Below are 14,139 nucleotides of genomic sequence, written 5' to 3'. Positions count from 1 at the left end.
TTCCATCATATCATATCTGTGCTGCTGATTCAGATGCTGCTTGAGGCCAAACACTTCCCCTCTAATGGACAGGAGAAGCTGTGTCATGTCATGTCCGGCCCGAGGAAGAGTGTTGAGACAGGTTTAACACATCCATGGGGCAACAGAGTACAACACTGGACGGGGCATACTGGAATGGAGGCACCACATCCATATAACCCTCAAACACAAGATACACTGTTACGCAGACTCTGTCATCAGAAGAGGGGCAAACACGTTTGCAGTATGTCCCACTAACAACACGCAGAGGGAGAGGGCGAGAATGAAGGGAGGAGAGGGAGAGAGATGGAGACTGCTATGTTGTCAACTGGTGGAGAAAGCTGGACACACTAAGGCCGGAGGATAGCCGACATTGACCATTCTACGGCCACTTCTTTGACCTCAAAAACCTGGACGATGAGAATCACATCAAATAATCACATCAAAGTCATATAAGGTTAGATTGATAAGTACTTGTATCATACAACTTTGTGATGCTCCACATGAGTCCCATTCTATGTTAACGGATTCAAAATGTACTAAAGCTCGACAATTGCTCCTGTTTTCACCACCTCTCCATTCTCTAACAGACCATAGGCAATACTTGTTCAAAAAACGATTCATAGGAATCATTTTCCACAATGGTGAGCGAGCTGTAAGCCTGCAACAGCAGTCAAGATCTCATGCCTGGCAAGAACAATGATGCATCCCTCAGAGGACCAAAGGCTGGACTTGCTTTGAGGGTTGTCAATAGCAACTGACACTGTGATTTTCATTACCATGGGCCACAGTTGTTTTGGTAGCAGATATTCAAGAATAGGTAATTCATCAGAAAGTAGGCCTATGTGCAGAACGAGGATCATTCATGAAAGTTCAGCTACAAAGAAGTTTGATGAGTAAAATGGACTATTAATTAACGGAAGGGACAATCTATTAGCCCTAATGGATATGGACAATTGAAAGTCATTTCTTGACGTTTTGACAACTCCTTATTTGAAGAACAAACAAATAAACATCATATGAACGGCACAGGCACTTATTTATCTCTGACAATAATAAGCAACTGTAAAAATCATCTCACATTCGTTTGGCGCATGTGTGGTATGTATTCATTTGTGGATGTCCATCATCCATTTCCTATGATATGCAGGACCGGCTGGAGTCACAAAGCGAGATTTGGTTGGGGGGGGCGCCAAGCAGGCAATCTTGATGACAGAGAGAGAAATTTAGTTTTTAAAGTTCATTTCTATACATTTTGCCATCGGACAGAGAGAACATTTAGCAATGTTAAAATACATTTCATGCAATTCTACAAAATTTGCCATGGGGCTGGGAGACATTTTTGCAGTTTTAAGCAAGTTTTTTGCAGTTCTACATGTTTTGCCATGGGGCGCAGAGAGCCATAAGCGACCTCTTATGTTGCTTATGCCTGGAGATACCCTGATGATATGTTACCAATTACAATTAGTATGATACAGTTCCTTAAAATTGATTTTACTGTCTAAATTGTCTACGATATACACAAAATACTCTACAAAGTGGAAGACAAATTCTAACATTTGTAAAAAAAAAATCATGAAAAATAAAGGAATATGTCAAATCAAACTTTATTTGACACATGCGCTGAACATCTGTAGACCTTACTGTGAAATGCTTTACAAGCAAGAAAATATTTACCAAATAAACTAAAGTAAAAAATAAAATAACACAATAAAATAACAATAACGAGGCTGGGGTGCTGGGGTGTGTCAATGTAAATAATCCGGTGGCCATGTCTTGATTAAATAAGTATTCAACCCCCTTATTCAATATATGTTAGAATCACCTTTGGCAGCGATTACAGCTGTGAGTCTTCCTGGGTAAGTGGCTCGAACTGAATTAATGGAATCACATCAATTGATACCATTTCACTTATTCTGATCCAGCCATTACCACGATCCCATCCTTCCCAATTATGGTGCCACCAACCTCCTGTGGAGTCAATACACATTAGAATCACATTTGGCAGCGATTACAGCTGTGAATATTTCTGGGTAAGTCTCTAAGAGCTTTCCACACCTGAATTGTGCAACATTTGCCCATTATTCTTTTTTTTTTATTCTTCAAGCTCTGCTAATTTGATTGTTGATCATTGCTTGACAACCATTTTCAGGTCTTGCCATACATTTTCAAGCAGATTTATGTCAAAACTGTAACTCAGCCACTCAGGAACATTCACTGTCTTCTTGGTAAGCAACTCCATTGTAGATTTGGCCTTGTGTTTTAGGTTGTTGTCCTGTTGAAAAGTGAATTAATCTCCCAGTGTCTGGTGAAAAGCAGACTGAACCAGGTTTTCCTCTAGGATTTCCCTGTGCTTAGCTTCATTCCGTTTCTTTCTTATCCTGGGGTCCTTAACCTTTTCACTTGCGAGTTCCAAATATCTCTAACGGTCGCCCCAGCATGAGTGGTTTTATGCACGTGATGTCAGAATGCACTCACTGTTCCAAAATGTGATTGTTACGTAACAGGACAGTTAACACGCGCTGCCTGCTAATTATCTATAGGCTATGTTTCAACTTGTCAATTTCAAATTATTTTCTAACAAATTGTATTTTCCAACAACAGTTTGAATTTAAGTGTGTTCCGCCTCCTCATAAATTCACATAGAAGTAGCCCATTTCAGTGTTGGGGACTATTTATGTTTGAGGCTTTATTGAGCCGGACAAACTTTCCTCTTCGAGGAGAGCCCTTCCCCATTTTTTCTGCACTTCAAGTATGCAGACATTTGCACAGTCTTGCTGGCATATTTTCCGGCTAGCGCTCTCATTGCCTCCATTGTTGTTTTCCTTACAAATAATAACTTAGGACATGTGTGCCTTATATTCTGTATATCATGTTGTCGTTTCTACTGAAGCATACAGTACGTATGTATGAATGTATGGAGCATAATGTATTCACAGTTGTATTCACGCTTTCAAGTATTGGTGACAAATATTGCATTCCGATTATTGCATAGATTGTAATGGACACCTATGATGTGTGTAAAATACTTGTTTGGTATTTTGTTGTACTGCTTATAATGAGTTAATGCTAAGCTATTTTACAGCTATGTGTGGCGCCATGTTTGTTGATATTATGCAATGCATTCTGGGTGTCACGTAAATGTCGGTCAGACCAAAGAAGTTATAATGAGGTGATGTAATGGTTCACTTGTCTTTCGAGTAAACTTCCGGAAGTGAATGAATGGAAGTAGACAACACACCCCCTTCAACATGCAAACAGACCAAATTCATCTTGTCTCCTCTTAATATCTTTGGTTGACACAAAAAAACAAACATGGTGGCGAGCACAAACTACCCATCGTCGGATTACTTTTGATTTCTATAAAGTGTTTTACTCAATTATTTTGATCAATGTTAAGTTCACCCGTGATGTGATGAATTATAAATAGTAATTGCTATTAGCTCATTCATATTGGGGTTTCTGTCAGCAGAGAGTTCTCATATGACCGGTTGTGTTACATCAATCTTTCCTCAGTTAGCGCTAGGACTAATGTAGCCTACATTTTCCAGTTTGGATGTATGCTGTCGCTACTTCTGTGAAGGTCTGAATATTGCATCCCAAATAAACTGGTCACACTCAGGACATAACTTTGTAAGGACTGTAAGGTCATTTCACTGTAAGGTTGTATTCGGCGCATGTGGAAAAATACAATTTTATTGGATTTGTTTGTGCAACATGTTTCTGTGAAAAAAACAGTGTGACTAGCTCAAGTGCTGACTGTTGTGTAAAGCGAAACTGGGCATTCTAAATAAGCGCTCTAATCACACCGGTTTGAGATCCCACCTGTTTGTTGGTACATGTGTAAAGGTTAACGATTAAAAGCATACCCATAACATGATGCAGCCACCACTATGCTTGAAAATATGGAGAGTGGTACTCAGTTATGTGTTTTATTGGATTTTCCCCAAACATAACTCTTTGTATTCAGAAAAACATATTTATTGCTTTGCCACAATTTTTGCCGTTTTACTTTAGTGCCTTGTTGCAAACAGGATACATGTTTTGAAATATGTGTATTCTGTACAGGCTTCCTTCTTTTCACTCTGTCAATTAGGTAACTACAATGTTGTTGATTCAGCCCCAGTTTTCTCCTATCACAGTTTTCTCCTATCATCAACCCAATCTTCGGGCTACCCAAGAGGAAACGTCGGGGTTACAGAGGAAAGAGAGGGGGGATCCTGGTGAGATTAAGGCGAAAGGAAAACCGGCCACCTCTTCCCTCCATTCTACTGCGAATGTACAGTCACTTGATAATAAGATGGATGACCTCAATTGCGGATTTGCTACCAACGGGACTCTCGGAATTGCAATATTCTTTGCTTTTCAGAAACATGGCTCTGTGACAAGATACACCCCATGGCTATGCAACTTGATGGATTCTCCATTCACAGGGCGGACAGGACAGTGGAGTCGGGGAAATCGAGGGGGGGGTGGGGTTTACCTCTTCATCAACTCCAACTGGTGTGCTAATTCCAGCGTGGTGGAAGTGTTGACCCACTGTTCACCCATCTTGAAATACCTTATTGCCAAATGTCGACCCATCTGGCCTCCCGAGCAGCGCACTACAGCCTGGGGTTTGATCACAGGCTGTGTCATTGCTGGCCGTGAACGGGAGTCACATAAGGAGGCGCAAAATTGGCCCAGCGTCATCTGGGTTAGTGGAGGGTTTATCCGGGGGGCTTTACTTGGCTCATCGCGCTCTAGCGACTCCTTGTGGTGGGCCGGGTGCCTGCAGGTTGACTTCTGAACAGTATTTCCTCCGACACATTGGTACAGCTGGCTTCCGAGTTAAGCAGGCAAGTGTTAGGGAGCACGGTTTGGCGGGTCATGTTTCGGAGGACGCATGACTCGACCTTCGCCTCTCACAAGCCCGTTGGGGAGTTGCAGCGATGATACAAGATTGTAATTAGATCGCAATTGGATGTCACAAAATTGGGGAGAAATACAAAATACAAAAAAATAATAATAATTAAAGGCTGACCCTTCTACCTCTGAAGGGAGTTTACAGCTGTTATCGGTGACTGGCGTATACATTCCACCTCAGGACAAGAAAAATAACAAGCTGGTGCATAATGAACTAGGCTATAAAAAAGCAGGAAACCCTACACCCAGAGGCTGCCTTTCTGGTTGCCTGCTATTTTAATTTGGCTTCACTAAGACATGTGATGCCCAACTTCCATCAACATGTCTCCAACACCACTAGGGCCAATAAAGTCCTAGACCACTACAATTCTATCCACAAGCAAACATACAAGGCCCTCACTCGTCTGCCATTCGGCAAATCAGATGATGACTCCGTACTCTTGCTTCCTGTTTACAAGCAGATGCTGAAACAGGAAGTACCCACGATTAGTTCCGTTGAGAAATGGTCACCAGAATCAGAGGGTATGCTTCAGTACTGCTTTGCTAGCGCTGATCGGAATATGTTTTGAGACTACACCGATAACCACCTCCGTCACCGGCTTCACGTTGTACCCGCAGTGAGGGTTCACTTTTCCAATCAAATACCCTGGATTTACACTGAGGTTGGTGCTAAACTAAAGAGCGGGGCTACTGCACACAGAGCTATCATAAATAACTCTGATGCTACGGCCGAAGACAGGAATAAGTTCAAGAAGGCCCGCTATGACCTCCCCAGTGTCATTAAACAAAGAAAAGGACAATATAGGAATAATGTGGAATCATATTACACAGGCTCTAACACCTGCCTCATGTGGCAGGGGCTCCAGTCTATTACAGATGACAAAGAAAGACCCAACTGTGATCTATCTGCCCAACAATGCCTCTCTACCAGACGAATTCAAAGCATTTTATGCACGCTTGGACAGCAACAACATTGAGCCGGGTGTGAGGGCCGTCACCGACCCAGAGGACTGGGTGATCTTGCTCTCCGAGGCTGACGTACGAAGGGTCTTTAATCAGGTCAACACCTGCAAGGCCGATATTCCAGGACGCGCTCTCAGAGTATGCGCAGAACAGCTGGCAGGCATATTCACAGTCCTTGTCAACCTCTCCTTGTCCCAGTCTGTATTCCCCACGTTTTAAGACGACCACAATCATGCCTGTTCCTAAGAAATCTAAGGCTTCATGCCACAATGATTACTGCCCTGTAACACTCACTTCTGTAATCATGAAGTGCTTTGAGAGGCTGGTTATGGCACACATTAACTCCACCATCCCAGCCACCCTGGACCCACTCCAATTTGCATACCGCCCCAACAAATCCATAGATGACTCAATCTCAATTGCTCTCCACACTGCCCTCTCCCACCTAAATAAGAGGAATACCTATGTGAGAATGTTGTACATTGACTACAGCTCAGCGTTCAACACCATTATCCCCTCCAAGCTTGTCACCAAGCTTAGGACTCTGGGTCTGAACACCTCCCTCTGCAACTGGATCCTGGACTTGAGGGGCCAACCCCAGGTAGTGAGCGTGGGCAACATCACCTCCACCACGCTGGCCCTTAACACAGGGATGTGTGCTTAGTCCCCTCCTGTACTCCCTGTTCAACCAATGACTCCAACACCATTATCAAGTTCACTGACGACACAACGGTGGTAGGCCTGATTACCGGAAACAAAGAGTCACCCTACAAGGAGCAACAACCTCTCACTCAACGTCAGCAAGACCAAGGAGCTGATCGTGGACTACAGGAAATGGGGGGGGGGGGGCAGGGGGTGAGCACGCCCCCATCCACATCGATGGGGAGGCAGTGGAGCAGGTAGACAGCTTCAAGTTCCTCAATGTCCTAATCACTAAAGTCTTAAAATGGTCCAAACACACACACACACAACAGTGCCTCTTCCCCCTCAGGAGGTTGAAACAGTTTGGCATGGGCCCTGAAATCCTGAAAAGGTTCTACAGCTGTACCATTGAGAGCATATTAACTAGCTGTATCACTGCTTGGTATGGTAATAGCACCACCTCGATCGCTACAGAGGGTTGTGCGGACAGCCCAGTACATCACTGGGGCTGAGCTCCCTGCCATTCAGGACCCCTATATTTTCTCTGCTGCCGCACAGCAAGAGATACCTGTGCAAGTCTGACACCAACAGGCTCTTGAACAGCTTCTATCCCCAAGCAATACGACTGATAAACAGCTAACAAAATAGCTACATGGAGCGAGTTTTCCTTGTATCTTTATCAACCTTTTATTTCAGTATTTCAGTCTCTATGCACACTCACAGGGCCCAATACACACACAAACACTCACTCACATCATTTTCTCACTCACACATAATATGCACATACATTTATACTGACTCTACACACCCGCACACCCACTCACATGTAACCTGCTGCTACTTTGTTTATCTTATATCCTGTTGCCTAGTCACCTTATCCCTATACATATCTACCTCCATCACTCCAATATCCCTGCATGTAAATATGGTATTGGAACTGACTTTTTAAAATATTTTCCTGTATATAGTATGCTTACTTATTTACTTTATTGTGTATTCCATATTTCTTAAACTTATTTCTTGTGTGCTTTTTTCTAGTAATACATTGTTATTGATTATTGCATTGTTGGGATTTGAGTGTGCAAGAAGGGCATTTCACTGTACTTTTTTGAATTTGAAACATTCTATTGCGCACAGAGTGAGTCCATGCAACTTACGCAACAAGTCACATATTTAGGCTTGCCATAACAAAAGGGTTGAATACTTATCGACTCAAGAAATTTCAGCTTTACATTTTGTATTCATTTGTAAAAATCACAAAAAACATAATTCCACTTTGACACTATTGGATATTGTGTGTAGGCCAGTGACTAAAAATTTCAATTTAATCCATTTTAATTTCACACAACAAAATGTGAAAGAAGTCAAGGGGTCCGAATGCTTTCTGCAGGCACTGTATGCTATGAATTGCAATTCATACAATATGTTATGAATTTGGTAAATGTATGATATGTTACGAATTCCAATTTGTTGTGGCTGACGTTAGCTAAGCTAGGGGTTCGGGTTAAGGTTAAGGTTAGGGTTCGCTTTTGTGCTAAGCAGTTACAAAGTAGCTAAAAAGTAATAAGTAGTTGCTAATAAGCTAAAGTTGTCCATGATGAGATTTGAACACATTCACATTACTGTTTTATGTAACCATACCAAACCTAACCTATCATACTAATTTGGACATCTCGGATTTACATTTACTATGTTACGTCTAGTCTATGAGACCAGGCTGGTATGACAATCGAAGAAGAAGTTAAGGGAACACAAACCTATCTTTGTTCCCTCTTGGGAAAAAAACGGATTATTTGCATAGCTTTTCGTTTCCTTGTGCGGAATACATTATGTGTGTAAATGTTGTTGAACCACGGCGATTCGCCGCGAAAAGGTCACACACTCCCCTCGACCCCAACTGTTTCTCTGGCTTTGTGTCCTCACAGGGAAAAAACGAGCTGTGCCTATAAACTTCGCATTTAAAAGACAAGTGCGGTCGAGGGGGACTGCTGCATGGGGGAAACAATAGCAGCTTTTTTGGACACACTTTTTCTGACTACGATGAACAGCAGGGAATCCGGTAAAGCCCTCTTATAAAGAACCACAGAGCACAGCTGCTGGGCTCTATAATTTTAGGGAATGTTGGTGTTTTTTTCTCAGTAATAATACGCAAAACCTTCCTGTCCACATTTGAACATGTTATTTTATACTTGTTTATAGGCCATATTAGGCCTAAACTGTCCCTCTGCTATTTAAAGCATATCATATTGTAGGCTATATTTTGGCCATACAACTGCAAGATATGCAAAATAATGGATAATGTGCAAAGGTTCGGCGCAATATATCTGCCTGCCAAATGCTACATTATCCTTACTGATTTATGCACTCCAAACAGACATTGGCATAGCATTCAAAAGTCTGTCATGCGGCTAATGAAAGTCAAATCACAAAACATGACAGAACAACCGGAAATTGCAAATGATCAGTGACCTAATTTGCCAAAAACCGAAACAACGGTTTCAAAACGGCTATGTATAGGAACATGATACAGAGTTATTTAAAAGTATGTTACATGAAGTCTGGCCCTGAAATGATTCGAAACTAAGAAAATATGCTATAATTTGGGGTAGACTATAGACTTCCCCGGGCACAACCCCATAAATGACCTAGGCTAAATCCGCGCACGAGCTGTCAGTACTGGCACTCTAGCCTATAGCACAGCTGTAGGCTAGAAGTCCATCATCCAACAAATCCCTCCTCTTCATGTAGGCCTACATAGAAAGACTGAACAAAATAGTTACATTTATGCGTCATATGAATAATAATATGAATAATATTAGCCTAATAATAATCATAATACTATTGGCTTGACCAACTCAAAGTGAATTACTCTGGTGACCTGTCATAGAGTGATGAGGCTCTTTATTGATTTTCAAGTTCACACTTAATCTATACAGATATTTTTGACAGCAGTAGCAAACAGCTGACCCTGCATCATCGGGGCGGCAGGTAGCCTGGTGGTTAGAGCGTTTGGCCAGTAACTGAAAGGTTGCTAGATCGAATCCCCGATCTGACAAGGTAAAACGCTGTCGTTCTGCCCCTAAGGCGTCATTATACATAAGATTTTGCACTTAACTGACTTGCCTAGTTAAATGAAATAATTTGTCTTATTTAAACGGTTATGTATTTTACTTGATTAAATAGATGATCACAAAATCATTCGAAGAAGGCCTATTGAAATTCAAATGCCCAGGATATCCTCTGTCCAAGCATGCCAATAATAATCACAATCACCACACATTTGTCAACGACTTGCTGCTCACTCCTAGCATTGGTTTACAAAGTAATTAATCATTTTCAGCAGCTATGGGACAAAGTTGCATTACTCACGCTCGGAGGCCATAGTGATGACGGACTCCGTAGTGGCGTGATATTCGTCCTCCTCCATAAACTCATCCTGAAAGGACGCGTCTCCCTGGAAATCGTGATGGTCCAGAAGCTGCTGGAGTGGGGGTGCCTTGGGGAGCAGCTGGTTCACTACCTCCCTACTAATGTTAGGAGCCTGCTTGAGCCGCAGCTTGCTAAGGATCTGAGACTTGATGGTCTCCAGCCTCAGGACTTTACTTTGCTCTCGCCAAACGCATGCGGAACATCCATGAGCGCCCGCTTCTTCATCGAGGAGCGAAAGCCCGTCGTCCGTGGGAGTCTCGCTCGTTGGTGGCAAAAAAAGATTAGGCTCGTCACTCCCAGACAGTCCCAGACAAATATAAACCATCAAACACAGCAAAAAGTTATACCTCGGCATGATGATGACTTGTCAGGCTATATAACTTTCTGCTCGCGGTATCCCTTTCTCTACCCTGTGAAATGTTGCTTGTCACAACCTGTTTCCTTACCTTGCAAAGGTACCAATGATATGCAACTACTCCAATAGAGTCGCCTCTTAAAACGATTTTATTGTAGGACAGCAATAAACCTAGGAAGGTGCGTCCTAGTGGGTATTCTCTGTACTTAAGCCTATCTATCGATTTGACGCATAACCCGTTTTCATGCTATAGTTGTTTTGGTTGCCTTATCTGATAACAATTAAGTCCATAGGTGCGAATGTTAAGATGTGTCATTGAAAAGTGTGCAAGTACCTCCTAAAAGGGCTCGTTATATATCTCCGCTCCTCCGTGTCGTAATCCGTCTCCATTGGCTAAGATTCCAACAAAAGGCTTTTAGGTCTGTCACCAAGTCAAGAAAAAGAGGGAGCTAGAGGGAGGGAGCAAGGGAGAATGGATTGGAGAGTAGTTTGTCCAGTTTGCATTTTATTACTGTATTGAGATAAGGTTTCAAGTCATTACATGTCATTAGTGGTATGATTTTTTTTCTTTATGTTAAGAAACTAGTGTTGGTAAGCAGTGAATAGAAATTTCAACCACGACTTATCCTCCCCCTTCTCTTCTCTCACGTGTAATATGTCCCTGTTATATATATTGAACAAAAATTATAAACACATGTTTCATTAACTGAAATAAAATATTCCAGAAATGTTTCTTATGCACAAAATTCTTATTTCTCGGAAATGTGGTGCCGATTTGTTTTTACATACCTGTTAGTGAGCATTTCTCCTTTGCCAAGATAATCCATCCACCTGACAGGTGTGGCATATCAACAAGTCGATTAAACTGCATGATTATTGCAGAGGTGCACCTTGTGTTGGGGACAATAAAAGGCCACTCTAAAATGTGCAGTTTTGTCACACAACACAATGCCACATATGTCTCAAGTTTTGAGGGAACGTGCAATTGGCATGCTGACTGCAGGAATGTCCACCAGAGCTGTTGCAAGAGAATTGAATATTAATTTCTGTACATAAGCCACCTCCAACTTTGTTTTAGAGAATTTGGCAGTATGTCCAACCGGCCTCACAACCGCAGACCATGTGTAACCACGCCAGCCCAGGACCTCCACATGCGGTTTCTTCACCTGCCCAATCTCCTGAGACCAGCCATCCGGTAAGCTGATGAAACTGAGGAGTATTTCTGTCTGTAATAAAAGCCCTTTTGTGGGAAAAAAGTTATTCTGATTGGCTGGACCTGGCTCCCCAATGGGTGGGCCTGGCTCCCAAGTGGGTGGGCCTATGCCCTCCCAGGCCCACACATGGCTGCGCCCCTGCCCAGTCATGTGAAATCCATAGATTAGGGCATTTATTTCAATTGACTGATTTCCTTGTATGAACTGTAACTCAGTTAAATTGTTGAAATTGTTGCATGTTGCGTTTATATTTTTGTTCAGTAATATTATTTGTAAAATGAGTCAAATGTATGCATAAAATGATACATTGAACCTGGCCTGCCCCCATAGAATTGTGAAACTTTCAAACTTGACTCATAAGTGACAGGTTGTGGTAAATGGCAGTGGGATAGCATCTTTGTAATTTAAGAAGTATTATGTTGACAATAGTGACAATCATTTTGTGTTAGACTACCTCAAGACTTTGAATGCAATGATTTTACATTGAGATGTGCAAATGCAGCAAACATTCTAATATAGACTGTCAAACATCTAGACCCTGATGATAAAAACATGAATTCCATAAAAGAGTGGGATCTGCCAACAAAAGAAAACAATGGAGCAAATGCATCCCATGACATTTTCAATTGCACCTAACACGTGATTTAAATATATCTATATATCCATAGCACTCAAGGATTTACATTCCATGAGGGCACCACAACTTTTTCTAAACATGATTTGAAGCTTTAAATAATCTGTTAACAAAGTATTCTATTACATAAAGTCATAAGGGAGTTAGTTATATGCTCTTAGTTTTGGGCAAAACAGCCTGGGCAAAATCTCTTGTGAAATTATCAATGTTGGTCAGGCAATTTGTGATCTATCACTGACTTTAAAAAAAAAAACAATTATGAAGATTTGCTCTCATACCTTACCATATTTGTTCAATATGACAGTCTATGATTGTTTCAACCATTATATGCATGGTCAGTGCATTAGTAACAACTGTTAGATTTCAATACAGTAGCTCAATTTGAGTGACAAATGCCTGTTGGTAATGTTTTGTCTTTCTAAACAATATTCCAAACTAGCAATGAAGCCATTAACCAATAAACTAACCACATCGATCAATTAGTCAACCAATCGACCAATCAATCCATATACTCTAGCCATCATTATTTGAAATTAATCCCTTTTATTATTTCTAAAGTCCTCATCTCCTCAATGAACATTAAAGTTATATTGTTACTCAATCCTGGAATACACAATTGATTATTAATACTTTATTGAGGCCTCTACGTATGTAAAGCCAACTACAATGCACTTGTATATGAAGTGCATTACCTCTGTCTGCCATAAATACTTCCAGCTATTACATGCTAAATATTCTGAATCAATGTGATTACTTATTTTGAGATTATCTCTGACTAATTACTAATGGTAAGTATTGTTCCAATTATGGTATTGACTGTCCATCAGTTGAGTAGCCTACCATGTAGTGTACTGCAGAACTAGCTTACTACTGTCATCTACTGGCTGAATATACAGTTACAATTTCAGTTAAACAAGGTAGATTCAGAAGTTAGTAATATTCCATGTGCAAATGTATCCTTGGTAGAGCACATCTACCAGTAGAAGTCTACACAATAGCTACTTGGTATGTAATGGTGCCTAGTGGAGCTTGCTTTAATGAATCCTAAAGATATCAACAAGTAATTGATAGGTTAATACTGTGTAATAACCATTTTACCATGTACCTTCTTAGTAAATACATGGTAATTTCTTTATCTTGCGGCCCATTTTTTTCTCAAAACGGTATTTGGTAATGTCAAAATGTGTTTATTGGTTTGCATGTGAAAGTAGTAAAAGAGTCTGCGGGCCACTGTAGTATGTACTTTATATCACACTTTGAAACCACAGACCCTTTCCTTGTTTCTAGATGCCAATTCAGGCATGTGCCAATTGAATCTAGGGTAATCCCATTTTAGAGCAACTGAAATTAGGAAACGGTCGATGGCTATATTTGATGAAAGTTTTATTATAAAGTATGGATTTCAGCAAACAAAGACAGGCCCGACTTTACACAGGACAAACACTGGTACACGGTAAGGGTTTAAGATTTTACAATTTGACAAGAATCGAATGACAGCGAATCGGAGCTCCAGTCCGCGCATATTTTTCGCCGCTCAATTCCCTTGTGCTTGTACGTGGAGAGTTAAGTAACTTGGCCACAAGAGGTATGGATGGACCATAACAGTTTAACAGATGCACTCTCCCTGCAACCACAGTAGGCCTAAACCCTGTTTTGTCTGTTCCCCCTTAATCACTAGGCTACGCTAGTGTCAATGAGAGATGCAACAGCTACAATGTGTTTAGCCTTTGCCGAACATGTCCATAGCAGAGCATAGGCAATAAACGAATTACGACTGAATCTTATTTTAGTGCTTTCGAAAGGTGTCGGGACTGTGAGCACATTCATAGAAAATATGAAGCTGTAGGCTTTACTGAGAGTAGGCAGAACTGATGGGATATAGGATGGAATTACCTATGTCTGTGTGTGTTCCTTTAGTTGTCTTGTGACCCTATGAAGTCTTAGGCTATTTGTTTTACACCCTAGCCTCAGCTTTTCTA

At 41.3% G+C, this 14,139-nt stretch overlaps 1 protein-coding gene across 2 annotated transcripts in view; it reads right to left on the bottom strand.

The window, feature by feature from the left end:
• LOC110494206 (growth/differentiation factor 11) overlaps nucleotides 1-10,743 on the bottom strand; it is a 50,000-nt gene extending 39,257 nt beyond the window's left edge. The window contains exon 1 of one of the 2 annotated variants that reach the window (XM_021569042.3): nucleotides 9,898-10,743. In XM_021569042.3, coding sequence (XP_021424717.1) covers nucleotides 9,898-10,312 — 415 coding nt within the window. In that variant the 5' untranslated portion in view covers nucleotides 10,313-10,743. The remainder of the gene's footprint in view (nucleotides 1-9,897) is intronic. The other variant, XM_021569041.3, reaches the window with a different exon arrangement.
• Between the last annotated feature and the right edge of the window lie 3,396 nt (nucleotides 10,744-14,139).

The sequence above is a fragment of the Oncorhynchus mykiss genome, chromosome 17 (genome assembly GCF_057628025.1).
Source record: "Oncorhynchus mykiss isolate SJ-2025 chromosome 17, ASM5762802v1, whole genome shotgun sequence".
NCBI classification, from domain to species: domain Eukaryota; kingdom Metazoa; phylum Chordata; class Actinopteri; order Salmoniformes; family Salmonidae; genus Oncorhynchus; species Oncorhynchus mykiss.
Note: the sequence above shows the minus strand (reverse complement) of the source record. Positions and strands in the feature narration are given on the sequence as shown.